Genomic DNA, 14512 nt, shown 5'->3' on the forward strand with positions numbered 1-14512 from the left:
CCCCTTTACCAGCACACATGTATGTGGAATTATTTTTAATGAGAAAGTACTTCTGTACTTTAAAAAGAAATGAATAAACACCTCCCATTCCAGAAGGGTACCCATCTCCTTCCTAGTCTAGTCCAGCCAGGAGCCTGAGACCCCTCCTGTGGCCCGCTGGACATTGTGTGGTTGCCCTCCTTTGCTGGCCAGGGTGAGCATTGTTAGAGCTGCAGAGTCAGAATGTGTGGGAGCCCCATGTGGTCTTTACAAAGCCAGTGGCCCTCAGCACGAATGGAGCAGCCGCGGCTCCACGGGTGGCCTCTGACTGGAGGTGGGGGGCAAGGTGTGGATCCTGCCTCCAGCTGCTCCCAAGTCTTCTCAGTTTTCTCACCCAACAGCAAAGCCATCCCTTCTCCTGAGCCAGCCTGGCTTCTCTGCAGAGATGCCCTGAATGCTTTCAGGGTGGCCATCTGGCCACCCACGGGCCCCAGGGGGTGGTGCAGCCACTTGGCCCGCAACCTCCTGGACAGGAGAGTGGTCTCTGTGGCCCCAGGGGTTGCTCAACTGGCAGGTGTCCCTGTCACAGCGAGGGGCAGTGCTCTCCTGCCCTGGGCCCTCCTGCTGCCCCCTGCTCTGAAAGCTCACCTCAACCCCACCAAGACATCGCCAGCCTACAGCAGGCTGGTTTTGCTTGCTGCTCTCCTTGGGGATGGTCATTGTCACTGTGGATCTCTTCTACACTCCATCTGGCCCATCACCCACAAGCTGGCTGGTGTCTAACATGCACGCCCACCTTAGTTTTGGGGAAACACACTCAGCCCTGGAAGAGCCCAGCCCTGCCTCTTGCTCGCTGTCTGGCTCTGCCCCCGAAAGACTTTCAGCTCGGAGCTTGTGACACCCGGCCTAAGCCAAGTCAGCCTGCAGATCAGCTTCCCTATTTCCCTAATTCTTGGAGGGTCAGGTTCCACCAAGAAGCCAGACAGAACCACCTCCCTGCTAGTGAGGAGAGAGCTGCCCCTCAGTCCCCTCAGCCCCTTACCAGACTAGCTGGACCAGGTGCTGCCGGGGGCGACAGGCACCGTGAGTAGCGGCCCCACCACTGGCCAGCTGTGTGACCATGGGCAAACCACCGGCCCTCCCAGAGGCTCCCGCACAGCCCTGTGAGAGCGGCTCGGGCCAAGGATTCCAGAGATGTCGCAGTCTGATCCGTGGGTAGATGCAGGGAGAGGCCAGGGCAGTAAGACTGCAGCACCACAGCTGTGGGGGCCCAGGCAGGAAAGCAGGGACCTGGCCCCTATTGCACATAGCCTCCCGGGCTTGTCCAGATGTTCGGGCCATGTCCAGCCATGTCCAAGGCTTAATCTGGTCTGTTTTTTTATCCTGAAGGTTGGAAAGCTGGTTAAAGAAGCCGCTTCCCGGAGCAACCTGAAGAGGGTGACCCTGGAGCTTGGGGGGAAAAACCCCTGTATTGTGTGTGCAGATGCTGACTGTGAGTCTCCCCCTTCCTGGCATTGCTGGGCCTTCAGGGCATCCGTCACTCTCTCCCCACTTCCTTGTCAAATTTAGAACCAGTTGAGAGAGGCACACACACAAAATGGGCATGTTTTTCTGCCTTGCGTCACCCTGCCATAGGTGGGATCGAAATGCCAGCTTTATTGCTGAAACAAGGGCTGCACTGGAGGAAGATGTCTTACGTGGTTGCCAGAGAGGCTGCCTGTTTCTGCCCTTCAAGATTAAGTTTACCTTCCACATCACCGCAGAGCTGGGGCCAGGAGGAGCGGCTCCAGGTTCTTCTCCCGAGTCCCCCTTGCAGGGGTGGCCAGGAGCAGGAGGAGCACACAGGTGCCCCCCACTTGCAGACATGAGTCATTGCCCCCCGAGTCAGGTTCCCTATCATGCTGTCAGGCTCTCCGAAGCCTTGAGGTGTTTCCTCCTTCCTAGACTCAGGCCTGACAGTCTATAGGACAGTGGCCGCCGACCTTTAAAAACATTCCCCTTGTCTGGGTACTGTCCCTCAATCACCTCTGGCCTGGGAAAGCGGCCCTGCGCAGCAGCATGGGGGCAGTTTGTGTCTCACTAGACCCATGACACGATATTAAAATATATGCTGTTCTTGGCTGCCATGTCCAGAAGAGGGAAGAGAGGGCCACATACCCATACATTCATCTGCTGACACGGTCAGCTGTCAAAAGATATAACTTCCCAAGTGCCCTGAAGCACCTCTCAAGAACAGCCTCCTCCACCTGCCCACTGGTGCCAGAAATCCGTTTCATGGAAAACAAAGCCTTCCATTCCACACTCAAATAAGTTTGGAATTGCAAGTATCTCTTAGAAAAATGACCCTAGCACAATTTCTCACTATAGTGTAAATGACTGATATCAGTTCCTCTCCTCAAAGTTGCCCTTCACTGGGAGAGGCCCCAGTGAGAAAATAAGCTCTAAAAAGGGGAGGAGAGCTGGTCATCAAGATGACCTGCTCAGTTATTGCATGGGTTGGTACTCCCTTGTGGAAGCATCATTAATGTTGCTCATTTCAGGAGCCACATGGGGCCGTTCTGTGTGTTGACACATTTGGGTTCCCTGTTTTACACTCCTTGTTCTGCACACTTGTGCCACCATAGCCAGGGGCCCCATCTGTACCTCGGCTCACCCTTTTTTCTCCCAGGGAAGAATACTGTGGCTAACACACAAGCCTCCTTCGGTCTGAGTGTTGGCTTGTCAAGGGTCATAAACACCCTATGTACCCATCTCCTACTCCTCCTCTGGGCAGAGCCAGTCCACAAATTGAATCTTGACATAACTGGCACCCCAGGCATGATATCAGTGCTAACAGGCCACTATTCCCCGCCACTGCAGCCTCCACCCCAGCTCCCATCAGGGTGCAGGAAATGAATTAGTTACTTTGGACGAGGGGCAGTTGTAAGTGGCACAGACAGGGTAGGGCTGCAGGAGGAACGAGAACCTTATAATGCTATCCTGATGCCACAGGATACTTCCACAGAAGACCCTGCCGGAGAGCAAGACCCTGGTTCTCAAAGCCAAGGGCAGCGTTCCTCAGAGCTGCCCCAAGGGCCATGTGGGGTGTCAGTGGATCGGCTGCTTGCACCCAGCAGGCCCTTATTTGCTCTATGCAGAAAAAAGCCGCTTCCCTAAGCAGCAGTGTGTTGAGGGGCTGGGGAGAGAGATGCTGAAGAAACCGCCAACAGTGGAGCGCTACGAGCCCCTTGGCGAATGCAGATGACATCCCACTGAGCATCCTTACCCATTAAGTGTGTCCCCAAAGATCTTACCAAGCACCCTTCTAGCTCATTTTAGTAACTGGTTTCAATTCAGTGCCAGCTCTACGATTCAGATTCAGCGCTCATCAGGCGGAATCAGTGCCTTTTATTTTAACCCTTACAAGTCATACATGGTGTCATGTTATTTCAGGAGCCACATGGGGCCGTTCTGTGTGTTGATACATTTGGGTTCCCTGTTTTACACTCCTTGTTCTGCACACTTGTGCCACCATAGCCAGGGGCCCCATCTGTACCGGTACTTAGTAAGACCCTTCTCATGCACAGAGTAAAAAACGTGTTCTCCTTTAAAAGTTCTCGCCAATTGGCCTACATCAATATTTACCAAAGGTTATTCTGTAGAAGATTAATCAGTCTTCCAGAAACGGGGAGGGGAGGGTTCCACAGGCAGGTGAAATGGGGAATACTACAATTCTCTGTGCTTATCAGCATATTAAAGATGCTGAGAAGTTCTGTAGTCAGGGGACCTGTGTAACCACAAACTCAGAGGATCCAAAATTCTTTTTCTCATCCTCTCTGTTTGGAAAATGCTGGGAACAAAATTAATTTCTGAAATGCAGCCATACGGGGCCTGTTTTCTGGCATGGGCCTCGGGTGCAGCTGTTGCCAGTCCTGCCCAAATGACTTAACCACCTCCTTGCCGCCCCCCTCCCTCCAGTGGACTTGGCAGTGGAGTGCGCCCATCAGGGAGTTTTCTTCAATCAAGGCCAGTGTTGCACGGCTGCCTCCAGGGTGTTCGTGGAGGAGCCAGTCTACACCGAGTTTGTCAGGCGGAGCGTGGAGTACGCCCAGAAGCGGCCCATCGGAGACCCCTTTGACGCCAGGACTGAACAGGGGCCCCAGGTAACCTGCTGATGGCTCAGACCCCAGAAGGAGCATCTGGGGGCCAAACCAGCTCTGGTGCTCTGTGATTCCAGGGTCCCTCCCAAAGCAGAAGGGAAGCTGACTTGCCCTGCCACTTGAGGCTTTTTGTTTGATCAACAGTATCACCCCATCCTCTCTCAGTGGGGTTATGAAATGAGGGTGTACACACAGAGGCTTTGCTCTTTGCAGCCCAGAATTCCTAGCTTGGGGGCCCAGCAGGAAGGAGGCAATCCCAGTTCATAAGGCCATGTGCCTGCAATCTCCAGCCAGAGGACCATCCCCTCTCTGAGCCACGCAAGTTCCCAGGAGAGAGCCTCAGGCAGAGGCTGTCTTACCTATCTGGTCTCCCTGCAGAAGAGAGGTTATAATCCTGACCAAAAGGTAGCAGACTACAAGGGGGGGCAGTAGTACTTGGAGCCCATGTGCGTTGTAGGACAAAGTGATCATCAGAAACCAAAGAATCCCAGCAGAGAGGGCTTGGGGCACGGGGATGCATCTCCAAGCAGTAGGAACCTGTCTTGGGAGGCCTGGCTTTTGAAGCTAATGACAGGATGAAAATGATCATAACCACAAGGTTTAATAAACCTCTTTAAAAGGGCACATTCTGGATCACATTCTTACTAATTATGCAGTGTAGTAGATGGATAAGTATTTAAAAGAGGGCAGCCTGACCATCCCATGCATTATTGAAATGGGACTTGACAGCAACCCACTTTGCTTGTAGCCCAAATGCTGCCCTAGCCATGAAGTTTCAAATCACATGTCAGGACTGCCCCATTGGCATTCTTCCTAAGAGCTTGCGCTTTATCAGCGCTGTGTGTTTGCATGAAAAGCCTTGGATCAGAGCAGATTTGTCTCTGTGACTTTGTGAAAGTCTCCACTCCTTCCAAACCTCTGTTTCCTCATTGGGAAAATGCGAATAATTGAAGAATAGTATGAACATTTCAAGGCACTGAATAAGTTCTTATTTTTTAAAGGGGGGAGCATTCAGTGACATACTCCCTGACCTAGGTGGCTTCAGGCTGTGTCAATCAAGTCTTGCTTTACCATCCAGTGGGGCACCCTGGCTGGGAAAGGAGGAGGACCATGTGGAGAAGGTGTGCTTCTGGCCCCTGTGCCCACCCTCACCTTGCTCCAGCCCACAGGCTCTGCAGGCTAATGTCACATGACCCTGGTGCAGAAAAGCATCTCCACTTATGGCCAATACTCACTATTCTGCCAAACCTCAGCTCCAAACCCAGTGGCCAGTGACACAGAGTTTTCTAGTGGGCTTGGCTGGATTTCAGGTATGGATGGAAGCATGACCACAAGGCATTTTCGAATCCACTGTGATTGTACAGGCAATCCAGAATCCGTGGGAAATATGTGAGCCGATCCCAGACTAAGGAGCCCCTTTACCCCATCGTTTTTTGTAAGTCCATTTCCAAAGCTCCAGGCTTGACTTTTTTTTTAACCATTTGTATTTCTCTTTTATTTTATTTTATTTATTTTTTTTTTTAGATAATTATTTTTATTGAAGGATAGTTGACACACAGTATTATTACATTAGTTTCAGGTGTACAACACAGTGATTGAACATTTATATACATGATAATTCTAGGTACCAGCCATCACCATACCAAGTTGTTACAATATTTTGACTATATTCCTTATGCTATACATTACATCCCGGTTATTTATTTTACAACTGAAAGTGTGTGTGTGTGTATATATATATTTTTTTTTGTGAGGGCATCTCTCATATTTATTGATCAAATGGTTGTTAACAACAATAAAATTCTGTATAGGGGGGTCAATGCTCAATGCACAATCCTTAATCCACCCCAAGCCTAATTTTTGTCAGTCTCCAATCTTCTGAAGCATAACGAACAAGTTCTTACATGTAGTACAAATTCTTACATAGTGAATAAGTTACATGGTGAACATTATAAGGGCAGCCATCACAGAGGCTTTCAGTTTTGCTCATGCATTATGAACTATAAACAATTCAAATATGAATATTCATTTGATTTTTATACTTGATTTATATGTGGATACCACATTTCTCTCTTTATTATTATTATTTTTAATAAAATGCTGAAGTGGTAGGTAGATACAAGATAAAGGTAGAAAACATAGTTTAGTGTTGTAAGAGAGCAAATGTAGATGATCAGGTGTGTGCCTGTAGACTATGTGTTAATCCAAGCTAGACAAGGGCAATAAAACATCCACGGATGCAGAAGATTTCTCTCAGAACGGGGGGGGGGGTTCTAAGCCTCACCTCTGTTGATCCCCATTTTCTCACCTGATGGCCCCCCTGCAACTGTGCCTGTCTTAGGTTGTTCCTCCCTTGAGGAATCTTACCTGTCTCTGGCTAACCAGTCATCTTCAGGGGCCATACAGGGATATGTTAAGTTGGTAAGTGAGAGAGAAGCCTTATTATTTGAAAAGGTTAGCTTTTTACTTCTTTGCATATTTTATGCCCTGTGGCTTCTATGCCCAGCATTTGTCTTGAGGTGTCTTTACCACTTGGAAGAATTATGATACTCGGTAAATTCGATATGTGGCACGAATTCTATTTAAGGGTTGTAATTAGGAAGGAAGAAGAAAAGCTATAGAAGTAGCAGGCGGAAGAAAACATGGGAAGATTGATTATTTCTTTGACATATCTTCTTGTAGAGTAACTTCAGCATGTATAGGTTTTAAACTACTAATTAAATTGCACACACACATTAACATAATAGGAGTACAGTTACATAACCAAAGCAGACTCCAGGCTTGACTTTTGAAGCCAGACAGAGAAATCTCTTCCAAGAGAGCAGATCCAAGAATGGGTGTTGATTTCATTGGTGCTTTTGAAGTTGCTCCTCAAAGTCCTTTTGAAAGCCCACTTAAGCCATCTAACCTCAGCATATTATTTTAGGACACTGTTGGATTTTTTTTCTCCCAAAGTGCTTTTTCTTCTTGGTAAAGGATTTTACTCTGAGAGGATTCACAGCTGTCTAAATAGTCCTGTCTGTCTCATGCCTGTAAAACAGCTTACTGACCTAGATCGGTGTCCACTGCAGGCAGCCATTGGCCAGAATGTTCCAAAATCTTTCAGGTTTATTTGACCACTGAGCAACCAGGCATGTAAACATCATGCAGGCCACCTGGTGGGGGCAGGACCTGGGGTTCTGTCCAGAAGAGCCAAACACAGCCTTCAATTGGTCCGCTGAGGGCTGTATTTCTCTCTCTGTGTGTACCCTGCCGCCTTCTTCACTTCCAGAAGTTTCTGCTTCCTACGCTGTAAGGCACCAGCTGACGTTTCAGGGTGGATTAGTAGATTTAAGCAATGTGTTCACACGGACTGGCCAGGGAGAGCTGGACCTGCATGTATAGGGTTTCCACTGGGACCCCGCACAGCTTGAAGGGCAGATGGGCAGGCAGCCTGGTCTGACTGGCAGAACACAGTCAGCATCACTCAGACCTGCAGTGTGTTGAAGCCTCGCAAGCCCTCCTGGCCTCCGAGGAGGAGCAGAGGGCAATTCTGGAACTTGTAACCCAAGACTTGGGAGAATTTTTAAGATATTACTAGATCTGTTGCAGCTGTCTGAATTACTGTTTCAGGTGCAAGTACACACGCATGCATCCAACCCAAAGCACTTATAAAGGTCCTTAGTGAAAAGGCCCCATTCCATCCCCACCACTCCATTCATAAGCCTGGTTCTCACCCATCCTTCCATGGGCATTCCATGTGCTTAGTTTTTTGTATATCCCTCTAGAATTTCTTTATGTGCATATAAACAGATATGAATATGTATTCTGATTTCCCCTGTTTATACCCAAAAGATAACTGGCATCTATAATGTTTTGTACCTTGGTGTTTGTCTCCTAATAAGAAACTCGAAGAGCTTTCCTTGCCAGTCCATGGGAAATTTCCTTGTTCTCTGTCATGTGTACATAGAATTCTGCTGTATGAATCCACCAGAATTCAAATAATATGTTTGAATATGTTCATCCTGTGGGTGTGTGCAGTCATGCACAATGCCGCAGAGTATGTTATTTTGCACACACACAAGGAAATCCCCGGGACAAATTCCCCAAGTGGGATTGCTGAGTGGGAGCACAATGTAATTTCTACAAGCATTGTTAAATTACCTCCCAAGAGGAGAAACCAACTAATGTTCCTACCACCCTTGTATGAGCTTGTCTATTCCTCGAGGCTTGCTAACAGAATATGGATTTTGTTTTCCCATTTAATAGTTTAAAATGGAATCTCATTTGACTTTAATACAAATATATCTCTAATAATTAATAAGGTAGAATGTCTTGTCATATGTTTAAAAGCCATTTGCATTTCCTTTTCTAGTAAGTGTGAATGTGCTTTGCATATTTTTCTCTTGTTTGGCTGGTCATTTTTCTTATCACTTCCAAGAACTCCACATACTAGAGAAATTAGCTCTATTTCTATGATATGACTTGTCAATTTTTTCCCAGCCTGTTGCTCTGCCCTTTGACTTTGCTTATGATGGTTTTTGTCTGTTTTTATTTTTATTTTTTACATACTCAAATTTACCAATCTTTTCTTTTTGTCTTCTGGATGTCAAGTCATAGAAAGCCCATTAGCACTCCAAGCTCACAGAGGCATTCTCCCACAGGAGACAATTTGAAAACTTTTATGCTTTCATTTTTTCATGGTTAAGCCTTTGATCTACTGGGAATTTATCCTGGGATGAGGTATGAGGTGTGGCTCCATCTTGATATGTTAACACTGGACCCACACTTCATGAACTGATTTGCTAGGTGATATGCATGGTTTGTGCCCACCCCTTCTGGGAAACCAGCCTGCTCTTCAGAGACAGACAGTCATCCAAATGCACCATCGGTTTACTTATTTTTTAACTTATAGTTCTTTAGATGAAACCAGTTTTTCTATTTAAAAAATTCAGCTGCAGCAAACCCATCAAAGCTCTTTCTCTGCCAGTCAAAGAGGAGAAGACTAGCAACGGGGTCAAGGTCAAGAACAGGGCCTCACAGATTCAAGAAGAAGGGCCACTGTGGGGGGTCTGGGAGCACTTACCCTCTTGAACACAGTGTCCCAAAGAGGTGTGCTTTGATGGCTGGTTGGGTATCATGTCCGCAGGTCGGGTGTTAGGCTGGTGGTACATGGTTCACTCCAGCCCGGGAGACCCCGGGCAGGGTGGCAGAAGGTGGAGCCCTCCAATGAGTTGGCTGCCCACCAACCAAGGAGCAGCCTTTCCACCCCAGCTAAGGCTCATTCTGCTTTGTTTTCAGGGGTTCTGACGAAGATGGTCAGCTTTCCTTCTCATATCTCCTCTGCACCACGGATGGAGAATTCCAGTAACTGGCACCCTGTGAGCAGGGGGCAGTGTTACCAGATAAAACACATGGCACCCAGTTAGATCTGAAATTCAAATAAACAACAAATACATTTTTAGCATAAGTATATCCCAAATATTGTTTGGGCTATGCTTGCACCAAAAAAATCATTTGTTGTTTTTCAGGAATTCAGATTTAATTGGGCATCCTATAGTTTTATTTGCTAAATCTGGCAACACTAACAGGGTGCAAAGAGTTGAGAGAGCAAAAAGAGTGACCACTTCAGATCTTGTTTCACCCATGGGTTTGCTTAGCAGCACGAAGGGGTCGGACTATGAATAAACTCCACACCCAAAGAAGATGAGAAGGGCCTGTCTCCCCATCTCTCCCCTGCTCCAAAGAGCCTAGATTTGTACATCTGAGGAATATTTGCATACAAGGCACATCTGTTCCCTGAATGACGACTTAGTGAGAACATCTAAGGATGGACAGCTGATTGTGTTGAAGGCTATTGGACCCAGAAGATGGCAGTCAGCCTCCGGAAGAAAGCCAGGCTGTGCATCTTGTGTTTTACAGATTGACCAAAAGCAGTTCAACAAAATCCTCGACCTGATTGAGAGCGGGAAGAAGGAGGGAGCCAGGCTGGAATGTGGAGGCTCGGCTCTGGAAGACAGGGGGCTCTTTATCAAGCCCACTGTCTTCTCTGAAGTCACTGACACCATGCGGATCGCCAAGGAGGAGGTACCAGGGGCTGCAGGCACAGCGACGTCCCATGGGGCCTCGAGCCAGGTGCAGGGGCTGAGCCCCTGGGGAGTCTTCTCTCAGGCCCACGGATCCCGGAAGTCTTCAGGAGGGAAATTTTTTCCTCTTTCCTGTGACCTTTACCCTCTCCTGTGGGGTCCTTTTGGAAGCTCCCCACCTCTGGGAACCCTGAGCACTGTATAGAGGGGGCAGAGTTGGTCCTAATCCCCCATTTCCTCTCATCTCTCATTGTCACTGCACAGTGACAATCCCTCTTCTGCCTTCCAACCCGTCCTCTGGGTGGAGGGCTGTTACCACCTATGGATAGAGCCTCCTCACACTGCCTTCAGTCTCCCAGACTGGACACAAACAAGTTCACTCCAAGAGCGTGCCATGGCTAGAATTCATTCCTAAGGTTTCCTTCATAGGCATCCTTGGAAATGATGGAAATGAAGGACCTTCCATAAGAGTGTAATTCAAACTTCATCTTCTAGTCCCACTATTAAGCTAGATGGAAGCTAGTTCCCATTCGGGTCCTGGGTGGTTGGACCCTAGGATGTGGCCTTTCAGGACTTTTAAAAGCAAGAGTGAATCACTGCCAAGGGCTTCCTGTGTGGGTATTTTATAGACATTTTCTTTGAGTTTTTTATGGGTGAATAACTGTACCATGATAGCATGAGACTCAGCTCTTTAAAGTTTCCTATGACCACAGTCCCTTGGGAACCTGGGAAAATATTTCAGCAGGTTGGCACTGTCACTTGCCGAACATTGAATCAATTACAAGCTCCTTTTCCAAATTTCCTTTGACTGTTCAGCCCTTCACTCTCTCCTTTTCTTTGCTGTGTCATAGCCCCATTCCCTCCCCTGGAGTTATGAGGAAAATATTTTAGGGTATCTTCATCAATGGAAAAGGCATCACCAAGATCTTGGGGTACAGTGCCTACAGTAAACACCCTTTGCAGTTACTTTCCAAAAAAAAGTTCCAAGGTTTTTGTCTTGTGCATCCCAGCATTTAAAGGCTGTGCCAAAGCCCCAGGGCTTGTGCTTCTCAGAATCCCCGGTGACAAGCAAGGGATCTTAAACCAGACATCTAATTCTGGTTATTTTTTATATGTTTCATTTTAATCTTTCCCCTCAGATTTCAACCATCAAGCCTCTAAAAAGATCTTTGGACATTCTTTCTTCACCGGTCATTGTTTTGCATGCATGTGAGCACTTTGGGTTTATGAAAACAGCACAGAACGAAGGAAAGCCTGCTCAGAGCAGACATGTTTCCTTCGAATGCGCTTCTCACTGCCATTCTTGCAATTGATCACAGATTTTTGGACCGGTGCAGCCAATACTGAAGTTCAAAAATATTGAAGAAGTGATCAAAAGAGCAAATAGCCTTGAATATGGACTCACAGCAGCTGTGTTTACAAAAAACCTCGATAAAGCGCTGAAGCTGGCGTCTGCGCTAGAGTCTGGGACTGTCTGGTGAGTGGAAGAAGCATGTGTTTTGCACTTGCTAATTTCATTCTTATATTAACAGAGAGCTTCTAGTTGTATGTTACGTGCCCAACACAAAGTGCTTTCCTCAATCCTCATGAACACCTTCTGAGATAGGTACTGTTACTGCCTCCGTTTTACAGAGAGACTTAATGACCTGGGTCACACAGCTAGTACGTGGTAGCGCAGAGCTCAGAGCCGACCAGCCAGCTGTGATGCCCACACACCTGACCCCTGTGTTGTCTAACCACCCTCACATTTCAGTGTCTCTGGCTTTTTAAAAAAATTCTGATTCTAAAAACAACACGTGCACTTGGGCAACGTATGGACAAAAGATCCTCTTCTACCACTACTTTTGTAGGATACATTATCCTCATTTTTAAGATGATAGAGATGAACTGGGACTCAGAGAGGTGGAGTATTAATTTCAGAATCCTATAGAGATGCAGGAGAACTTTGAAGCTGGCTCAGTCTCATTTCAAAGCTTATTCATATCTCCCAGTACCACCATTTTCCTGTCCTTTCTCCTTCCTTAGTCATTCCCTTCCTATCCCAGTGAAAAGCTTTATACTTAAGAATATTCAAATTTTAGTTTCTGGTGGGAAGAATGGAGGTACTGTTTTCATTACTGCAACTTGGACAGAAAGTCACTCTTAGGCCACCCTCTGCATCAAGCACTTGATAGTCACAGAGCCAGCTGGGTCTTCTCTGGGTAATCACTGGCATCTTTTTATTCCCCCTCTAGGATCAACTGCTACAATGCCATCTACGCGCAGGCTCCATTTGGTGGCTTTAAAATGTCAGGAAATGGCAGAGAACTGTAAGTGTTTCTGTTGCTCCACGCCTGTGGTGGGGTGAATAAAAGATACATTGGGTTCTCAGGGTGGTGGCACGTGCTCCAGGCCATGGAGAGTCCATGCACGCTGATGCATCAGCCTGGGTCAGCCCGGTCAGGAGGGCTGCTGCTGCCCTCCTTCCAGGGCTGGTGTGGATCCCTCCCACCCTCTCTCCCCTTCTGCCTTCCCACTTCTGTCCTTCCCCACACTCATCCTCATGCTGAACCCTTTCCAGCCCCACGACCAATCTCTAGCCTTAGCTTATATGTCCTCCCCAGCGCCCATCACACATGGACACATTCGGTGGATATCTGACCTGGCTGGCTGGCTGAGGACAGGGCGGGGCCAGAGAAGTGTACTTCCTGCCAGACATAGGCTATAACGACTCCTCCTCCCCCAGTGCCCAGCAAGGAAGATGGGCCCTCTCCCAGGTCAGGCACTGGCCTTGTCTTCCCCGCTAGCAGAGGCCCAGGGACAGACCATGGGCGCCTCTGGCTCCTCTGTGCCTCTTTGGGAGGCATGCCGCTACATCTGCTGGGCCCCCATGGCTCCATCAAACCCACCATGTGTTCCTTCTTGGCTCCTTTCTGTCTTGCCCTTTGGGAAGATGGGCTCCATAGGCACAAAAAATGGACATGCCTTCTTGTGTCTGGCCCAAGATGACAGGCCCAGGCCCAGAGCTGGGCGGCGTGTTCCGGGGATGGACGTGCTGTGGTTTCCAGCTGGATGGTGCCGTCTCTCCTGCATCCTTCTCAGTGGTGCTTGGGGTTTTATTAGCCTTTGTGGAAAACAGATTGTAGAATCAATCTTCCCAGGGGCACCATGTGTGACAGCACACTGGGTGGCTCCTGGGACATCGCAAAGGGCTCCAAGCTCTCCCATTTATTGAACAGTCTGTGTTATTTATATACAAATTCATTACCTTGTACTAGCTTGTGCATCTTCCAGAGGGTGTACTCAAATGCTTCCACTTGGCTGGGGCCTTAGTGGGGCCCCTGGGCAGCACCCCTTCCAAATTCCTAATAAAGATGCTTTAAGGAATGAGGCCAGCTTTCATCCCTGAGCAAAAGCTCTTGACCAGCCTCCATGGAATTGGTCCCTTCTTTCTAGCCCATCCCTGGCTCATGGCAAATACCCCAGAGCTGTCTGAACATCTGAGTAGAGTGTGTCCATTGGTGTCCCCCTAATTCCTATGACTGGTATCCCCTTCCGGGTACCTCAGTACATTCTTGGCCATGAAGACCCTTTGTAGAAACTGTTTTGTCTCCCAAGCAGCTTGTCTGTGTTGCGTTCTGTGACCTTCTGCTTTATTACCTCTTCACACACATCTGCCAGCAGCAGACACGAGGACTGGGCTGAGGTCATGGTAGCAGTGCTGGGGACAACTGGCATTTGCCAAACACAGATTCGGCCAGGCTCTGTCAGAGCTCTCTACGTATGTTACTTCATGCCATGCTCACCACAGTCGATGAGATGGCATCTTCGTCCACTCAGGCTGCTGTGACAGACTGTCATAGATGGGGGTGGTGGGGGGGCTAAATAACACAGTTATTTTCTGCAGTTGTGGAGGCTGGAAGTTGGAGATGGAGGTGCTGGCAGATTCAGGGTCCCATGAGTGCCCGCCTCTTGCCGTGTCCTCACATGGTGGAAGGGGTGAGGGAGCTCTCTGGGGTCGCCGTCATAAGGACGCGAACGGCATTCATGAGGGCTCCTGACCTTATCACCTCCCAAGGACCCCACCTCCTGATACCTTCACCATGGGGGTTCAGGCTCTAGCCTGTGAGTTTCAGGGGGATGAAGACCTTCAGTCCATTGCACCTGGGCGCTGCCACCACTCTGGTTTTCAGATGAGGAAATCCTGGGATGCCCAGGGAGGCTCCGTGCATCCTCGGGTCACACTGCCAGGAAGTGACAGGGTTAGGATTGAACCCTCAGAGCCACCGCCCCACAGGGCCTATCAACAGAGGTCACCTCTGTAAGCTGCTGGGTTGAAGCCATCCAGGG

At 48.4% G+C, this 14512-nt stretch overlaps 1 protein-coding gene across 3 annotated transcripts in view; it reads left to right on the plus strand.

Annotated features, from left to right (window-relative positions):
* The window catches only part of ALDH1A3 (aldehyde dehydrogenase 1 family member A3), a 37740-nt gene that overhangs the window by 17735 nt on the left and 5493 nt on the right, over positions 1-14512 (plus strand). For all 3 annotated transcript variants that reach the window (XM_073226983.1, XM_037000615.2, XM_073226984.1), the window contains 5 exons: positions 1369-1471; positions 3937-4121; positions 10020-10184; positions 11503-11660; positions 12418-12492. In XM_073226983.1, the coding sequence (XP_073083084.1) occupies positions 1369-1471; positions 3937-4121; positions 10020-10184; positions 11503-11660; positions 12418-12492 (686 nt within the window). The remainder of the gene's footprint in view (positions 1-1368; positions 1472-3936; positions 4122-10019; positions 10185-11502; positions 11661-12417; positions 12493-14512) is intronic.

This window comes from Manis javanica, chromosome 18 (assembly GCF_040802235.1).
Source record: "Manis javanica isolate MJ-LG chromosome 18, MJ_LKY, whole genome shotgun sequence".
In the NCBI taxonomy this organism is placed as follows: domain Eukaryota; kingdom Metazoa; phylum Chordata; class Mammalia; order Pholidota; family Manidae; genus Manis; species Manis javanica.